Raw genomic sequence first — 19,041 nt, forward strand, 5'->3', positions numbered from 1 at the left:
GAGATAAAATAAAACGTTACAAGTTTCGATACCGTTAATGCATTAGGAGAGCGTCCAAAAATTTCTACTGAATTAGTTTGTTCGGCTTTTAGTTGAAACTTATGTTTTATAGCTTCAGTCTTTTGATGTTGTTTTCTTAGCCAAAGTAACTTCTTTATAGATGAATTAAAATTTAAAATCCTTTATTAATATTGTAGCATTACACTTAATTATTGATTATCAAATTAACCAGCGAAAATTACTGATATTTTTTTAAATGTATGTAATAGTAATTTTTACAATGTATTTAAAGTAATAATCATAAATATTGTATATTAATATACATATAATTTCAGAGATATTCTTTTTTTTTCTACTTAGCATCTGATCGTTAAAAAAAGCCAGGAAACAGCAACATAGAATATTTCAATAAATATCGTCCTAGCACACTTATTGAATAAGGTCGAAAATGCCAAATTGCGAAATTAAGCAATATATCGTATTATTTTAAATATCAAATGTTTCTCCATAGAAGGTTTTTAAATGCTAAAGTAGGGATTACTGCTAATGTTTAATTGAGTCAGTGAAAACATAGACAAATCCAGCTCAATATATTAGGGGGCGGAATAGACCGGAACATAGTAATTACGCGTCAAACAAAGGGACGTATGTAAATATAGCGATATTACAGACAGACAGACGTATGTGAAAATTATACGAGACCACTGGGTAAGGTGTTCTTGTTACAGACTTTGCATTTGCCTATTATACAGCAAATTTTTTAAGTGATAACGTCTTATGGGAGGGTGCAGCGCTTCGTTACGTAACGCGTTACGGCGCCAGTCTGTCTGGTTTCCCTTTCTCCTACGCATACGGCAGCGGTAGGCAGGCTCCTCCTCTCTCACTCTAACCCACAGCGCTGGCCATTATTTTAGCAGTTTAAGTTATCACACTTCTGTCGAGCGTCCCGAGACACACACAAATTATTTTTAAGCACTTTTTTTCTCCATCAATAATATGTCATTATTACAAAAAAAAATTATTAGTATGTTATTTAGATGTCCCTTTATGTTTATAAATTGAAGTATAAGCTTAATTAGTTGGTTATAATTTATTACACCGTTAATAAAAATATTTAATAGTTTGTTGTTTGTTTAAAAATTGTAAATATAATCTGATTAGGTAGTCAAGTTTACGAAGAGGCAAATTGATTTTTTAAAAAATAAAAAAATATATATATTTAAAATAATTGAGGATTGAATTAAACACGTCTGAACAGATTTGGATGCTCAGTTTAATTAAATATTCAAATACATGTTTCCCACTGTCTTAACTAAAATCTTACATTCCAGGAATCCATTTACATTGTTATGTTTCCCAGTACAACGACCACCCAACGCTAGAATGCAACAATGCAATTTTTAGGTTTTTACTGTGAATATTCTTCGTGGTACTGGTTGCATAACTAGGTTGTATTTGAACTAAATATTATGTTAAATAGAAAATAATAACATAGTACCGCCTTACATATTATTGCATGAGATTGATTATATAAATCCTTTTGTTTTTTTATATAACTATACGTAGTACCAAATACGTCAACATTAACGGAACCACACTCTAAAGGCTGGTCATTAAACTGGGATTTGAAGGGTCGAATGGACCGAAATAAAGTTAGTCTCGGGCCGCACTATTGAGGAACTAATGTACAGGTGATTAAACGCGTTTTAGGCTTGATAATCTCTTCATGAGACGATGGCTTTCGTTCTTTATTGCGTAAGATAATCGCGACTTTCTCATTGGCAACTGTGATTCGGTATATTTATTAAATCTTCATTTACATAAAACTAAGCGCCTTCCGTCTTAATATGTCTCGAAACAGACTGATATTTGTACATGGTCATTATTGTGATTACATAACAAGGGATCATCTCAAACCACAGCGTAGGAATTGAAGCTAGCCTAAGGAAGTAATTATATCAGAACATTTATTGAGACTGATACTTTAGTTGGTAGTAGAGCTTTGTGCGAGCCCGTCTAGGTACACCAACAACTTATCATAATAGTGTTGTTGTGTTCCAGTTTCAAGGGTGAGTAAGCCAGTGTAACTACAGGCATAAGAAATATAACATCCCAGTTCCCAAGGTTCACAGCGTATTAGCGATGTATAAACTGTCTTTTTCCGGTGCTAATGTCAATGAGCAGTGGTCACTACTTACCACTAAGTGATTTATTTGACAGTTCGCGTAAATTTGCAATAAAAAAAAATCTCAGGACATAACAAAAACAATAAGTAAGTCTATTCTTACATTAATCTTAGCATTTCAGTTATTTTGTAATTATTAATTTATTATTAGTTTTTCTACGGCTACGAAACGGAAGTTACGGCTTGAAGTCTTTTTTTAAGTTTATACACGGTACCCCATTTAAATTTGGTCTGAAATTTGATTATTTTCTTACATTAATAACTATACTATTGTAGTATCTAAATGACATTCGACCTTTTTTCAAACATTTGTTATGTTTTAATTACCACACCGTACAGGATGAATTATAATCTCGAACTGTCTACGTTGCTTGCTCGTATTTGATAACTAAATATAAATCTCAGTGTACATATATCATTTCTAATCTGTATATTCTGGTTAAATGTCAACCAGCGGTTATCTCGCCGTAGCAAGCAGTGCGTAATAAATCATTTTCGACGTAAGGTGACTTTAGTGCTCCTATTTGAGACTTAGCCAGAAAATCTTGATAGACTACATCTCTAGACCAAATGTTATGCGAGTGTGTATCAAAGGAAGATAATTTGTTTGATCAAATAAGTATACAATAAAGAAAAAAAAGTTATATTAAAAATCCCGGAATTTACAACAATGCCAAATAGTAAATTTAATATATTATATAAAACCGTAAGAATTTAAAAGAGTTGCAGAGTGTGCGAAAGAGAAGGAAAATTCGTCCTGAGAGGGCATAATGCTTTTTCCGTACGTGACAATTTCTGCCAGTTCACTCTAATGACAACTTTACTGCTGCTGAGACGCATAAAAGAACTTCCTTCCGAGAAACTTTATTTAAGCTATCAATGCAATTATCTAAAATGTACTTTTCAATTATTAATGAATAAAAAATGACCATTTTCGTTTTTAGAACCTTTTTCAGAATTGTAGTTTTTATGTTTTTCTACACAAAAGCATTATATGAGAGATTTATAGATATTCAAAACTACTACAAATAAGTCCATAATAGTGAGATATGAAGCTTAGAATACGAGAGTTATCATATTGTTTAGGTAACTCTTAAAACAACCATAATAAAAAGAATATTACCCAAAATACTCCGCCCTTCTATTAATTTATCGCATGGTTTGACAAGTCGTAATCACTAATTGCCTGCGGCTCACGAAAATCTGCAAGAGATCGGTCGTTACAAAAGAATATAGCTAGTTGACCGTGAAGTTGTGTGGGACATCTTTGATAATTATATCTTTTGTCGTATTATTTATAATTATTTGTGGTCGTTCATTGGTCGAAATTCGATAGTAATTCATCATATAGTTCATAAAGATATTCAATAAGATTCATTGTTTTTAATTGGAATTGGATTACATATAGATTTTAATAATATATTGATATAATAATATTCGACAGTGAAACCTTTGTCGAATACAAACCAAAACTGTCATAACAAGAAACCAAATTAAAGACGATGACAAAAATGTATTATTGGTGTACATATGTTTAAATTTGACATCACTTGTTGATATTCGTATTGCAACGTATATAAAGTTTATTATAATGTTTGTAAAACGTATTTATTAATATAAGCCTCTTACACTTCTCCATAATTGTATACTATAACTATGACTTATCTTACAGTACTCCGTACATATTATATGCCAAAAAAGTGTACAAAAGAGTCTAGCAGTTCTTGCATTTCCAATTAAACACTTGCAAGGTTATATTGTCTTAGCTTTGAAAAAAAACTCAGATATAATCTACTCGATCATCTCCTATTATTACTCTCTACAATATTACAAAGGTTGCGATATATTGAGCAGTTTTACTCTGGAAATATAAATTTATAGGTAAACATTTAGAACACGACTTCATTAAATTTTTTTTAATTTTTTTTTCTTTTTATTACGGCTTTTTTGTTTGCAAAAGTTATTGTTTGATGGCGAATCTTTCAACTGGGCGAAATGCGAAACTGGGAGTTTCGCTTTTGGCATTCCTAGTCAGGAATAGAGTGGTTGATTTTGAGATAAACACACCTATATTATTTATATATTAACTTATGGAATATATTGATTTTAATGAAATATATCTTTTATTCAAACATTACCCGTATCTAGTTCAAAATGATGTCTTTAGACTCGGATCAGTCAGTAATATTTGCAATGCTGTTTGCAATAGTTGGGGCATATTTTTATTATACACTAAGCCAAGTATAAATCTTTTAAGAAAATGAACCATTCTTACTAATGTAAAAACTCGTACACACACAGTAGTTATAAGAAATTTTAACCATTCATTATAACATCACTGCGCCAACCTTGGGAACGAAGATGTCCTTGGGATCTAAGATTATATCCCTTGTGCCTGTACACTGGCTAACTCGGCCTTAAACAGGAACACAACAATAAGAAGTATTACTGGTAAGTGTAGTATATGTACCCCCATCTGGGTCAGTTGTATCTTCCCAAATTAGTTGTACAACCAAGTAAATAAAGTATTAAAAAATAAAACGTACTATTCAAGCCTCACTTTAATATCAAATCAATGGATCATTAGTGTCTAATACCGATCGACAATATTCCTATAGAGTCCAGTAACTGTCAGAGAGACAACATGCAACTGTCACACGTGCCGTAATTACGCCTCGCGGTCATTTGACCGGTAGTTTGTAGTTTAATTAATATCGTGAATCTGATATTACGACGACGAAGCCTTTAGATTACATAGCTTTAGGTATATACAAAATCAACCTTCGTGTTACATTCGTTTATGTATCGGAGCAGATATTGGATTTTATAAAATACTTACTGAAATTTATTGTTTGATATTCTTGATAACATTGTCCCATTTATCTATAAATAGACAGAACAAAGCAATTCATACTTTTTCCTTTCAGGCTCATTCAGGCTTTCCTCAACAAAGATTTAAATAAAAAACCCTTCAAGATAAAAAACTCTAACGAGTTCAAGACTTATCAATAAAAAACATTTTGGTAATACGTCTAAAAAATATATGTTCGAAATTTAACATTTCAATTTCATAATTATTATACTACGAGTTAATGATGCGTGGTTATATTTATAACTATTATTACTTTAAATACATCGATTATATAAATTAAAAGAAATGTTTGCATCTTAAAAATAAAATCCATTACAATTTTCAGCAAAAACTAATGAACGAAACAATGAAAATCTTTCAGAGAACGAATTCCCAAGCCGAATTTCAAACATGAAATATATCTTTATTTTAATTCGAAATGGATTTATTGCGCACACAACGGTGGACAAACGAGAAACGGAACAGCTAAGCTGATATAAGAGTATGCAGATGTTATAAAAGATAATTTAAGTTAGTGTACTTATACCCGTGACGTCATCCACTTCATAGTTATTTTTCGCTTAGTAATTTATATGATATATGTTTAGATTCTAGGCTATAATACCTATGTTGTATTTAAGTAAAGTCTGTTGAGTAGTTGAGACATTATGAGGTTATCAACAGATGGTTAGATTTACTTAATATTAATCTAATAATTAAATTACAAATTAAAACGTTTATATATATAAACGTTTTAATTATATATATATTAAAATAAAATGTTTTATAGCACATGTAGGCGAACTGGCAATGGGACATTTGATGGCAAGTGGTCACCACGGCGCCGTAAGAAATTTTACCGATTCCTCGACACCAATGCGCCCAAAATTTGAAACTAAAATCAGTCGTCCTTGAAACTGCAAACAACAATCTTATTTCCGAAGAACAATTTATGCCCTCGGTAAATGTAAGTAGAACCTATTAATATTTAAGTAATTAAAAAGATACTCTTAGTTTACTTTTCTTTAACTTCGAACATTAATCAACGTGAATTATTTGCGAGTTCAAAATATTTTATTTAAAACGTAAACAACCCATTGCCATATACATAAATTCTACAGTTTAAACACCTATTCTCCAATTACAACGAATTCAAACACATAATTATGTATATGTATTTACTTTATATTTATTTTAATTTGCATTTAAGTATCATGAACTACAATGATACGTTATTTCCAGTTTCTTAAAAGATAATTCAAAACGTCATCCTCGGGGCTCTGCTATGAAATCGAGAAACGTTTTAACCCGATAAGTCGGTTGTATTTCAACCACGCTGGGTCTGGGTCTGGTTATCTTCTTTCTACCAATCACTTACTACTAGATCTCACTTAAAACTCGACACTTAAATCGTTTCTTTAATATAGTATAATTACTACTCTGAAACTTTGCTTAATTGATTGTAGGTTTTAGTGCAAGTTCGTCAACCCACTCATCACTTATTCTACCGCCAAGCATTACTTACCATCTTCTAGTTTAAAATATGACAAAAAGTTCATAACTATTGAAAAACGGTATTATAAAAAGCTATCTTCGTAAACGCAATGTACTATGTAAGTTTCATAAATGCTTCGAAGGTGACGTCTGTGTTTTTCCATTTAAGGCCGCCACACACTGCTACTGAGTAGATACGCGGAAAATTCAAATTTCCGAATATCTAGCAAGTTATTTTCCATTTGCCCAAAACACTTCAATAACTTCTTAGTTTCCAGGGTTGGGTGTCCGTCCATTGAGGATGTAAAAAATGATTAACATTTCATACAGCGCCGATTTACTTCGCCAATGGTCAACTGGTAGTAATACCATCATGTAGCAAATTTGCCCCTTTGCTTATTTTAAATTAAAAAAAATAAAGTTTTCAATTACTGATTTTTATATATATTAAAATTTGGAATTGATCGAAGTTATAGTTTCATAGTAGTATCGTTCACAAAGCCAGCTGCAGGCGAGGCATGCATTATGTATAACTTTTTATAAGACGCTCCAGAAAATGCAATTTGAAACAAAGTATCAAGTTTAATGTGATTTCAGATTAAAAATGGCGAGAAAACACTGAGTCGGAAGTTTATAAAATGATTTAGTTCATTCTATTGCTTTAATGTGGCTTTTGTTTTTGCGGCAGTCTTCATGAATTGTGATACCATGAAGTATAGATTTATTTTCTATACTTAATTTATTTTATCTACTAAATTTAAAAAATATTAATTAATATATTTTACAACCCTTGGTTATTTGATATTCCGATCATCTAAAAATACATTAATAAAAAATGTTTTGTATGAAATGGCATAGACATAAAATATTATCTACATAGACACAAAACCATAAACAATTTTCCTTAAATAAATCCCACATTCTCGCACTCACACGAAGTATTATAAACATACATATATGAATTTTATTTATAGGTAGCTGTGCTCGCAACTTCGCACGCCTTTGAATTTAACACTTAAAATAATATCTTTATTTTATATACATATAATTCTAAAAATAGCCACAGTTACTCCTTATTACAGCTATCTGTCAGTGAAAGTTCCGTCAAAATCGGTACAGCCGTTCCAGAGACTAGCTGGAACAAACAGACAGACAGACAAACATTGTACAAAATATTATTTTGGTATATGTTCCGTGTATACATACATACATATGAAATTAGTAAAGAGCGTTTATTTTAATATTACAAACAGGCACTCCAATTTTATTATATGTATGTATCGATAACAATTAACTTTTTCTATTAATTGTATACAAAATAGAGTAATTACTTTTTACCCCTTAGTAATATTGCTTTGTTTGTTTTGTTGGGTTACCACAACATAATTTAATAAAACCTTATAACACAACTACTAAGTTTCTTAAAAACTATATTTCACATTTATTTAAAGTTATGAAAACTAAATTTATTTAAAATTTAATTATTCTAAATAAAACTTTGCAATTTACACTGGCAACACAAGTCCGTAAAATTGTATACAGAGTGTACAAGAGGAATAAAAATTAACAAAGAACAACAGCGCACTAATTAAAGTATAATCCCGTTCTTTATAATTGCATCCATTAGCTAATAACTCTCATAACAATTTGAGTTCAGAGGGATGTTTTATTACGTCCTAAATTAAAACCAGCTAGAGGTAATCCGTCAACAAACGTCTACTGCAAACAAGATGGTGGAAAAGGATAAACAAAATGGCGGACGCAGGTGCAATTTTAAATGCGGAATTTTTAAAACGGTTTAGTCACTTTTACGTTTTTTTAAACAGCAAGGAAGAGTTTGCATTCCTTTATTCTGTCAGTTTATTTTATCGCAGACTTACATGGAGAACACTTATCGAATGCTTTATTGGAATTTTGATTGAAATATGTCATATAACCAACCTTATATACGTCTTTGAAAGGATTAACTAGCCATAAAATCTATTGAGTGCTCCAATCGTAAAGCGCAAATTTCCCACTCGATTGCACAACGCATCTATTCATGACGTTATAGGACTTTTATGACGCTCCAGAATTACAGGAACGGTGAATAATGTTATTGCTATTTATTGTTCTTATACATTATCGAATAAAATTTTATTTATAAAGATAAACTTGTATCATATCCCTTGTATAAATAATTTACAAGAAAAATAAAATCCGAACTAAAATAAAGAATATAACTAAAGACACTTTTAAGTATTCAGTGCGAGTCGTCGTTTATTATTAAGCCTTTATTTCCAATTGTCAATCTATACACAATATATTTACTAAACGACATTTAAACATGTCACGAAAATAGTTAACTTTGTTTATTAATTAATGACAATAAAAAGTATAAATGATAAAGTGTGCATTAGCTTTTGTTGCTTCTCTATAACATATGCGACATTAACCATTAACTATAAACATTATAAAATTTAAAGAATACACTTATCAAAATTACGTATCACTGTAAATCAATCATAACATTTAACAAGTGAGTTGCGACGTGAATTATAATAAACATCATTAAATTATTTAAAAATTTCTGTATTCGAATTTTAAAAAACTAGAATTCGATTAAAAAATTTGACAATGAGGTTTAACAATAATTATATCTTGACTATTGTAAAAAAAATTAACTGACATTTCTTTTAAAATATATAGAACATGAATTTAACTTTTTGATATATCGAGAGATTTTATCATAACATCCCATTAGAACACATAAAATTAACTATGTATATGTAATTAAAGTCCTCTATCCATCACGTAATTTGACGAGGCTTGTTAAAACCTCGCCTCAGGCTGTAGTTCAATGGGAGAAGCTTTAATTAAACAAAAGGTACCGGGATCAAATACTGTGCTAATTTGAGGTTAAGGTGGTAAATATATTATGCCACTGGTAATATGTTAATTATATAAATATATTCAGTTACAATACAATCTGTTGTATGATGAGACTTTTTTTTTTCTGTAACGCCTAACTTTAAAACTACAAACCAATACGTTTAAAACTTATGCCAGAGGATGTAGCGCGATTCGGAGAAGATTTAAGTACATTATTAGCATTATTAGCATTAGCAGCCCCTATATGTCACACTGCTGGGATAAAGGCCTCCTCTCCCTTTGAGGAGAAGGTTTGGAGCATATTCCATCACGCTGCTCCAATGCGGGTTGGCGGAATACACATGTGGCAGAATTTCGTTAAAATTAGACACATGCAGGTTTCCTCACGATGTTTTCCTTCACCGCCGAGCACGAGATGAATTATAAACACAAATTAAGCACATGAAATTTCAGTGGTGCCTGCCTGGGTTCGAACCCGAAATCATCGGTTAAGATGCACGCGTTCTAACCACTGGGCCATCTCGGCTCATTTTTTTTGAAGTACATAATATTATTTAATAAATATCTGCGGTTCGTAGTTACACTCACTTAAAATTAAGACTTTTGAAATGTCAGAAAATTTAATGTTTTTTTTTTGTCTCAATAAATTTACAAGATAAAGTTAATACACTTGAAGCGACCACAGGTTCTTAATATAAACTCAGATGTCCGAAAACCCACAACAGTGCGATTTTTAACGGCAACGCACCTGCAGCCACCCGGTGTTGCAGAGATCCATGGGCAGTAGCCATTTTCCATTAGGTGAGCCTGCTGCACGTTTGCTTATTCTTACTATTCTAGTTATTCCAACAACAGTTCCCACCGCCAATAAAAGTCGGTGCTGTAAGAAATATTCATCTTTATATAGCCACCAACCGAGGGAACTCAGAACTTACGTCCCTTATTGAATCACTCACCCTTCAAACCGGAAAACAACTATACTAGTACGTACAACAAGTACGCGTAGCGGTAGAATAAGTGGTAACTACAAGAGACGTTATGGAGCTCCGTTACCGCAGCAATCGGATAACCGAAATAAAATCCTATCCATAGCAGTAAGAGAAACCAAAAAATATATATTTATTATAATTTTGTTTTAGCATATATATGTTATAGTTAAAGTAAGTAGGTAATTGTATTTTAAATCTATTTGTTTTATTCTGATTTATACCTTATATTAAATTAAAACTTACCAATAATATGTAATTCATATATTATATATTTTTCTTTTGCAATTTCTAAATATCCTGAAACTATACAAAACAATCGGATAATCCGAATCCATATCCCTGTACCCGTATTCAGACCCGAAATTAATTGATAATGCAGATTAAAAATCCGTAAAAAAATATAATTATATTTATGAAAAGAACTATATTCATATAAATAAAAAAAAAACAATATATTAATGTTTTCATCGCATTAAACCTTATTGAACTAATTTACTTTGTAATATTAAACATTAGTCTGAGCAAATATTACTTTTCATTATTGTCATTATCATAAGAGGTTTCGGTCATAGTTATTCTTTAACATTAGAGTAAAACCATCGTGTCCCGATCGAATACATTAATATTAATAATGCCTAGAATATATGTTGAAATGAAATCGTTGACATTTTTTAAGAACATCATGAAACTTCGACTGATTTTCGGTCACTACTACGATCCAGAATGTTCTAGAACTATAAATATAATTTTACGCTTGTATTGTTTAACGTACACGTGTATTTTATTTGTTATATATATAAAATATTTTCCGGATCCTTTCAGTTACAAATCAACTTATACATTTACAGTTCTCGATTTGTTTTTAAATTTATTACTGTCGGTTTTATTGAAAGGAAACTACGTTAATATCGTTTGCGTTTTTATTGTAAGAACACACGAATTGTTAAATTTAAAACGTATTAAAGTAGGCTTACTTATATACGTACCGTTGTTTTTAGTGTTTACTTTACGTTTGTGGTATATACTCAAACAAATAACAAGCTCTTTAACCGATATACATGTGTGGTTTTCAGTGATTACCTACTTAACCCTTTTTATTAATTATATATCTAAAATTGTCGTATTTGATATCATACACCAAGTAATGAAATCAATCAGGATGCAAATTGAATTTAAAAATATGACTATAAATATTGTTGGAAGAGACAGGATCGATGCCAAAATTCAAAATATAAAAACATGCCTTTACGTCTACGATGACATATTGGATTTAATCAAGGAAATTGATTTTGAAATAGAAAGTTGGGTATAATCAGTTTTATTTTTTATCTGTTGACATTGGTGGTAAAGTTTTTTTTATTAAAGTTTGTCTTTTTCAGATGTTTCTTATTTTTTTAATTGGTCTACCGAAAACTGTGATGTATGCATACATAGCTATGAAGCTGGTTATTGGTTCAGAGGTAACGAATATAACTATATATACGAATATTATAAATAATAAAGTAATTCGGTCCGTCTGTATGCTTCCACGACTAAGCCACTGAACCGAATTTGATAAGAGGTATGAAGTAAGGTTTCTTTTACTAAACCAACGACCCCTTTACACTAGTAAAGCCGCGGGCGAGAAGTAGTTACAATATAATGTAAAAATAAAAAATGACTGAATTCTATAACCTAATACATTGAATTACTTTTATCTATAATTAGTCGTATCAAAGGGCAACTATTGACTTTGTTGCTGCTTCATTTAAGTAGAATCTACTTCAAAATATATATTATCTGTATAATAATAAGTTCAAAAGTAGTCGTCCGTCCAGTTCATCGTTTCTTATAAAAGTTATAAATTTTTTTCAGTCTCCATGGTTAACTAATTTTTATTTATCTGCCACCATCGGGCTCTACACTGTTTTCCTGAATTGTCTACCGGTTATTATATTCGAAATGACGTCGAATGAAGTTGACAATATTAAAAATATATTAATATCAAATTCGCTTGTGTGCACAGGTATTATTACATTTTTTATTTATAATATTAAATCTAGTGGTATAGATCATTTGGCCTAGATCATTTGAAATTTGGCTTCTATATCTATAAGTCGGTCGTTGACCTTGCTTGATTTACTGGCATTTCACGTATATTCACGCCTTAAGCTTCCCAAGATATTGAACATTGCTTGATAAAAAATAAAATAAATTAATTATTCCATCATTAGAATGGTTCGGAAACAGTAAGACTATTCCAGTGCGGGATAAAGACTGTAAAATATGGCCGAATTTCATCTTAATTCGAGTTTTCTTACGATGTTTTATTCTGAATTACAAACAAGCGTACGAAAACTGACTAACCTGACCGGCTTTGAATTCACCAAACACAGGCAGTATTCCTAAGAACTGTAGGCAGCCGGCGTAATTAATATCTTATCTAGAATATTTAAAATAACAAATGCTTTTTTGCTCCCATTATTTTATCTGTCTTGTAAATATGGATGTTTTATTTTGTTCAAAGATGAGTTACTATTTATGGAAATTCAACGGGCCTTGGAATACATTAATATTCGTCCATTGGAGTACAGTATTTTTCGGATGTTTCCATTAAATGCCTTTCTTCCTTTGAAATTTGTCAGCTTATGCATTACATATATAATCGTGAGCGCTCAATTCACAAGTTTGATGTAAAGTGTCGAGAGGAGAAGAAGAGAGGAAGCTCTAGAATATTTTATATAGTACGCTAGCTATTTATCGTTGTCTGTTTGTGAGTTCACAAAATACAAGTATTGAGTGTTAAATGTTTTAAATTATTCAGCCACAATTTCTTAAGTGTCATTAGTAAAAAATATATAAGATCTGTTTGTTGTTCCAAATTCAATGTCATAATAGGATTGATTATTATACTGTATTGAATGTTTTTAAATTGAACTATACTTAGACGTAGTAAATATTTATACAATCCACTGCCAAATCGTCACCAACCATAGGAGCCAAGGCGTTAACCTTGTGCAGTTATAATGACATCTGGAAAACGTCAGTATCATTGTTATTGTCATTTATTTTAACGTTTTGATGTTACGATTGGTATTTCATCTATTTACTTGATTAAAATAATGAATTACATTTTCTTTACTATACATTCGTACGGATAAAAATATCATGATTAAATTTTTTTATCTGATTTAAAATGTCAACGAATAGGAAACTATTAAGTTAAATTTACTATATAAATATATTCACCGTATGATCAAATAGAGGAATTTTACTTTTAGTAACGTTACCCTTCACAAACAGTAGTTCAAAGTCAAATGGATATCGCCCGCGGTCACAATTTGCCTAATGCTTGTTAAACAAGCATAGTGAGTGGATTGAGGATTCCTAACTACAAATTGAAGGGAATTTAATATGACATATCATGTGATTTGTTTAGTATTATTATGAATAATATGTTTGTTGTTTGTGATTCATATTATACTAGTTTTAGTTTTGGTAGTAAAGGGTAGAAATTAAGTCAAATTCGTTTGTTTTATAGGACAAAGGTAGGAATTTTTTTTTTATATCTAATCACAATTTTTGTTTTTATTACTATATTTAACGATAATGTAACAAAACTCTAAGTATAAACTCAACTGTGTGTACAGTACACTACCTAACCACGTGCTATAATTATGAGTACATTATTTAAATGAAAATGTATTATAATAATGGCGTTATAACATAAAATACTATTTATATTAACTCTGCTGGTTTGTCAAAATAAAGTTAATATACTTTGAGGGAGTTTTTTTTTAATCCTTTTAAGTGCTTAAAATAAATTTAAAGCAAAGACTGTTTTCCATTGTGAACAAATCTAATATCTTTTCAATAATCACAAAACAATTTACCAGAAAAATAACAAACGAAAATCATATGAGAACTAAATAAAAATATTGATATTTTTCAATTCTATAAACATTTCAATGCATTGCATTTGACAAGGATGCGAGAATAACAACATCGTGGACGTATAAGCTAAAACAAATGACAGCTATCTATCCCCTTCCAACGTTACAGAATGAAGGCCTAATGCGTATCATCACATTTGCACATACAATTCAATTGTCACAAAGAACAACGAACAGAAAACTGTTAATGTTTTGTTTTTTATTATTATAATTTCCGCAATGTCGGGAGCCAGATAGTTCTATTTTTACTGTGTTCATAACTTTTGACTCGCTTCGACTTCGGACCTTTTCGATTTGGATCATTAATAGGTTCAAACCTCAAGTCGAGCCATATAAGGTATTGAGTTTTTCTGCTATGAATAGCTGATTGAAATAGTAGCCCGAAGTTATGATCTTGGCAGTGTTAATACAGATTGTCGTTCCATCGGATAGCACTATGCGAATCTATCATGCATAGTGGGCTATTCTCCAAAGTCTGGCCACGACAACCATCAACCGTCACGAATCTAGTCAGGAAATCATCACATCATCAATTATTATCCATGCTAATATTATAAATGCAAAAGTTAAACTCTATCTAGCGTAATTCTTTCACGACTAAACAATTGAACTAAATTTGATGAAACTTTTTTTTATACCCAACCAATCCCTAAAACGTGAGCCAAGCGCGAGCGACAACTAATATAACTATAATATTGACCAAAGATACCGCATCCAAATAATCCACGGCGCATTGAATCTTTGACGTATTTGTGCCAAACAAATGACAGCCAATATTTCAAAACTGTATCTTTCTAAATTATATTATTTCATCGCGGCTATTTTTCACGTTCATTTTATATTTTCATCTGATATTTTATTATGATGATATCTAGATGATTACTCCATTCCTTTTTTTTTAATATAAATGTTTTTAATAAATCAAAGAAATATTATTTAAGTTCTTTGTTGTTGTTATAGTTGGTTACGATGAAATCTGGTTTCAAACAATATATATATTTTATTTACACGAATAAGTCCCCAAAAAACTGAAAATACATAACTACATATATTATAACTTAACAACATTTTTTGATAACTATTTTTCTTTAAAATTAATTACCTATATTAAAATACTTAGCGCCAAGATGTTATCTATTAAAATCGTTGTGACGTTGTTCATCGGTCTTTTATACGATGACCACAGTATTAGTTTTTGTTGTGTTTAAATAAATAGCAAATAAACGATCAATGACGAACTTCGTTTAAATTTTTTTTTACACAATCATAATCCATTATAAAATATTTTTAGATCTATATCAATGCCTTTTTTTGTTTCCTCGCGATGTTTTTCTTCACCGCCGAGCACGAAAACAATTATAAACACAAATTAAGCATTTAAGCAAGTGAAGAGATGTAAGAAATATTAAGCAATATGGCAACTAAGATGTTATGTCCCTTGGGTCTGAAGTTACACTGGCTTGCTCACCCTTCAAAATGGGACACAACACTGGGCACCTCAGCTTGACGGTAGAATATGGTGGGTCCACTCTTGCACGAGCTTGCACATAGCCCTACCTACCTAGTAAAAAGCGTTTAAGAATCACACGTTCACTGGGTCATCTCGACTCTTATAAAAAGAATAATTCAATTGTATTCCTTCGCTTCTCTGCTATCGAATAAAATCGGTTCAGCGTTATATGGCAGGTCAATAAATATTATTGATAAACTCGACCCCAATTCGAAGGTAACACAATAACTCACTATAATGTTACTTTTATTATCCATCTAAATGTAATAGTGTTATCATACATGACCATTACGGGCAATATTCCTTACGTTAAACGTGATTCGTTTGATAAACAACATTTTATATAGATATCGTCATAATTTTATTAAAATTTCCATATACATATACTAATAGCAAAATATTGTCGTCCTCCGTGGTCGAGTAGTGTACACCGGTTTTCATGGGTCCGAGGTCCCGGGTTCGATTCCCGGCCGAGTCGATGTAGAAAAAGTTCATTAGTTTTCTATGTTGTCTCGGTTCTGGGTGTTTGTGATACCGTCGTTACTTCTGATTTTTCATAATACAAGTACTTTAGCTATTTACATTGGGATCAGAGTAATGTATGTGATGTTGTCCAATATTTATTTATTTATTTGAATATACATACTGATATGTCTTTGATTAGCGATATATAGATAGATTAAACTATTTTTATATTATATCTTTTGTATATTAATATTTTTTACTTTTATCAATTTACGTATATAATATATTTTATTATATTACATATAAGAAGACATTAATTTATAAGAAGTAGAATTATAGTAAATACGTACGTACGAGCTTGTATTGTGTGTGTTTTGCTACAATAAAAAAATGTAATTCTATCTATATATATAAAAAGATTGCTGGTTCACTTTGAACGCGCATCGAAACGCTAAATATAATGGTACAAATTTAATTTCAAAACATTGACATAGAATTTCAACCGTGAAATTTGTACCGTACCATAATTCAGAATTTGGAAGAATTTTGGCTTAATACAGTATTCATACAATATAATTCAACATAACCAAAGCAACGCGTAGTCTGCTAGTAGGCAGGTTTAGTTAGTGTTAGAATTGGAAGGCTCTTGAATAGTTTTTTTTTATTACCAGCTTTCTGATATGGTGCTTCTCTCCAATTGTAGTACTGTCGCCGTTGTTAAAAGCGTAGTCATATTTATAAATATTATAACACAGCTTAAATATTGTTGATACAAATACTTTATTTGATGAAAAACCTACAGTTGGTGGTCACCAATACCCATTACTTACATAAATATGTAATTCTTTATGCCTATAGTTACACAGAACTCAAACCAGAACACAGAAACACAAAATAGTTTTTATAAAGTCGCTAAATAGAGCGAATTAATCAACTTCTAGTTCCATGTTACCGTTGTGTAGCTCTACTTAGCTAGCGTAGCTATTCTCGTAGAAGCTCTACGGCAATGTAGCCGCTCTACGGTCACGAATAACAAATATAACTTTTTATCTTTTCACGGATTATTGCACGCTACAGAAATATAATTGAAAGCAAAATCTTGATGATATTGCATAATACTTTAGCTTTATAGCGCAAATAATAAGCGGAAACAGGTATAGTAAGAACAGCGTAAATAATTTATGACTTGATGACGTCATATGATATATCTGCCCCGCCTTGCGCTGCCGTAATCTTTCATACGTGAAGCATTTATATAGGGTGTATCTTTTATTACATTTACATTTAACTTTTTTAATTTTTTAATTAAAATAAAAAATAATATTTTCTTGTCAATACAATATTAAAATTATAGCAAATGCTTGTCTAAAGTTTGCTACTTACTTTATTTAAATCACTTTTAATAATATTTTCAGTGTTAATTATTTTTGTAAACAACTATACGAAACAGCAACTTTAAGTTTATGGTACTAGATATACTAGAACCTATTCAAGTGTCAACGACACCTGTAAAGAAGTTTAATTCAATTAGTTTTGAACGCATACAATATGAAATGAAAATAAATCGAATATGAAAGTAAGCATTAATACATGTATATAAAATATACTTTTATAATTACTGACGTTCATCTATTCTATAGCGTTCGAACGTCCCTTCTAAGTCTGTATAAATTTCAGCTTTGGTTTAGTACACTCTAAAAAAGGTATAAAAAAAAACATCCCGTGCAACGATTTCGCTGACAAAAGCCGGGTGTATGCAGTGGCACTGTCGCCTCGGGCGCCGCCTAATATGCTAATACGGTATCCGAATAACTGGTATTCGACGATAGAAAGTAAATGAACACGAGAAAATGTTTCATTTTACTGTATTAAATATAAATTTGTAAAAATATACTTAGCTTGCTATGTATGAGCTTGATATATATTTTAAATATATTTTCATTAAAAAAATAAGAAAAGTTACATACTAGTGTATGCTTTTTTCAATAGTAGTAGGAGTATTTATTTTACGTTATAACTTTAGAATCAATATACCAAGAAAGATCATTTAAGAGTTACGTTTATAGTACCAACTTTAACAAATAATTCTTCTTCATTGAAGTCAAGGTGCGACTATCATTATGCTATATAAAAAGTATTATTATTATCAAATTTGCTAGCATTCTTGCCACTATTCCACGCGGTCAATATTTATACAGTAACTATTTTTAATTCATATTTGTACCAATACATTAAAGGACTTAATGTTAATAAATTTTATGTTAATAAATGTAATAGTTTCATTCTTAATTTACTATAAAAAAATTAAAATTTAGTGTTAATAAAACATTCATTAAATCCTACGCAGGTTTTAACAAAAACCGTTTCCCAATATATAATTTTGCAAAGCATATTTATTTTATTTTATCCAGATTAATGTTTTACTTTTTAAAGTGTTTCTGGATTATTATTGTAAGAATATTTGCTTGTCGATAATAGACAAAATGTAAGTCGATACACTTTTATATATCATGACATCTAAAGAAATAAATTTCACGCAAATAAATGATTAATTTTATTTAATACGTCAAAAAGTTATGATTTATTTGAATAACATTTAACGTTCTACGCCGTGTACCGTCTATTGGAAGCGCCCTAACGATGGAAAACGAATAACAATGCTCGCATAAGAATCCGTATGATATGCGACGGTAAATAAAAAATAATCCAACCTTCAGCTTCGGGGCACAGCCTTTTATTGGGAA

The 19,041-nt window shown here is 30.5% G+C and overlaps 1 protein-coding gene across 1 annotated transcript; it reads left to right on the plus strand.

Annotated features, from left to right (window-relative positions):
- The first annotated feature begins 11,072 nt into the window (after positions 1 to 11,072).
- On the plus strand, positions 11,073 to 13,066 carry LOC125071565. Its single transcript, XM_047681885.1, has 2 exons — positions 11,073 to 11,166; positions 12,897 to 13,066. The coding sequence occupies exons 1-2, from the start codon at positions 11,073 to 11,075 to the stop codon at positions 13,064 to 13,066; spliced, it is 264 nt and encodes an 87-aa protein (XP_047537841.1).
- The last annotated feature ends 5,975 nt before the right edge of the window (positions 13,067 to 19,041 follow it).

The sequence above is a fragment of the Vanessa atalanta genome, chromosome 19 (genome assembly GCF_905147765.1).
Source record: "Vanessa atalanta chromosome 19, ilVanAtal1.2, whole genome shotgun sequence".
NCBI classification, from domain to species: domain Eukaryota; kingdom Metazoa; phylum Arthropoda; class Insecta; order Lepidoptera; family Nymphalidae; genus Vanessa; species Vanessa atalanta.

Coding starts and splice junctions, on each gene's coding strand:
- LOC125071565 (XM_047681885.1), top strand. CDS start 11,073: ATGAAACTTCGACTGATTTTCGGTCACTACTACGATCCAGAATGTTCT. Junction 11,167..12,896: donor GTATTGTTTAACGTACACGT/GTATTTTATTTG, acceptor TTTTGTTCAAAG/ATGAGTTACTATTTATGGAA.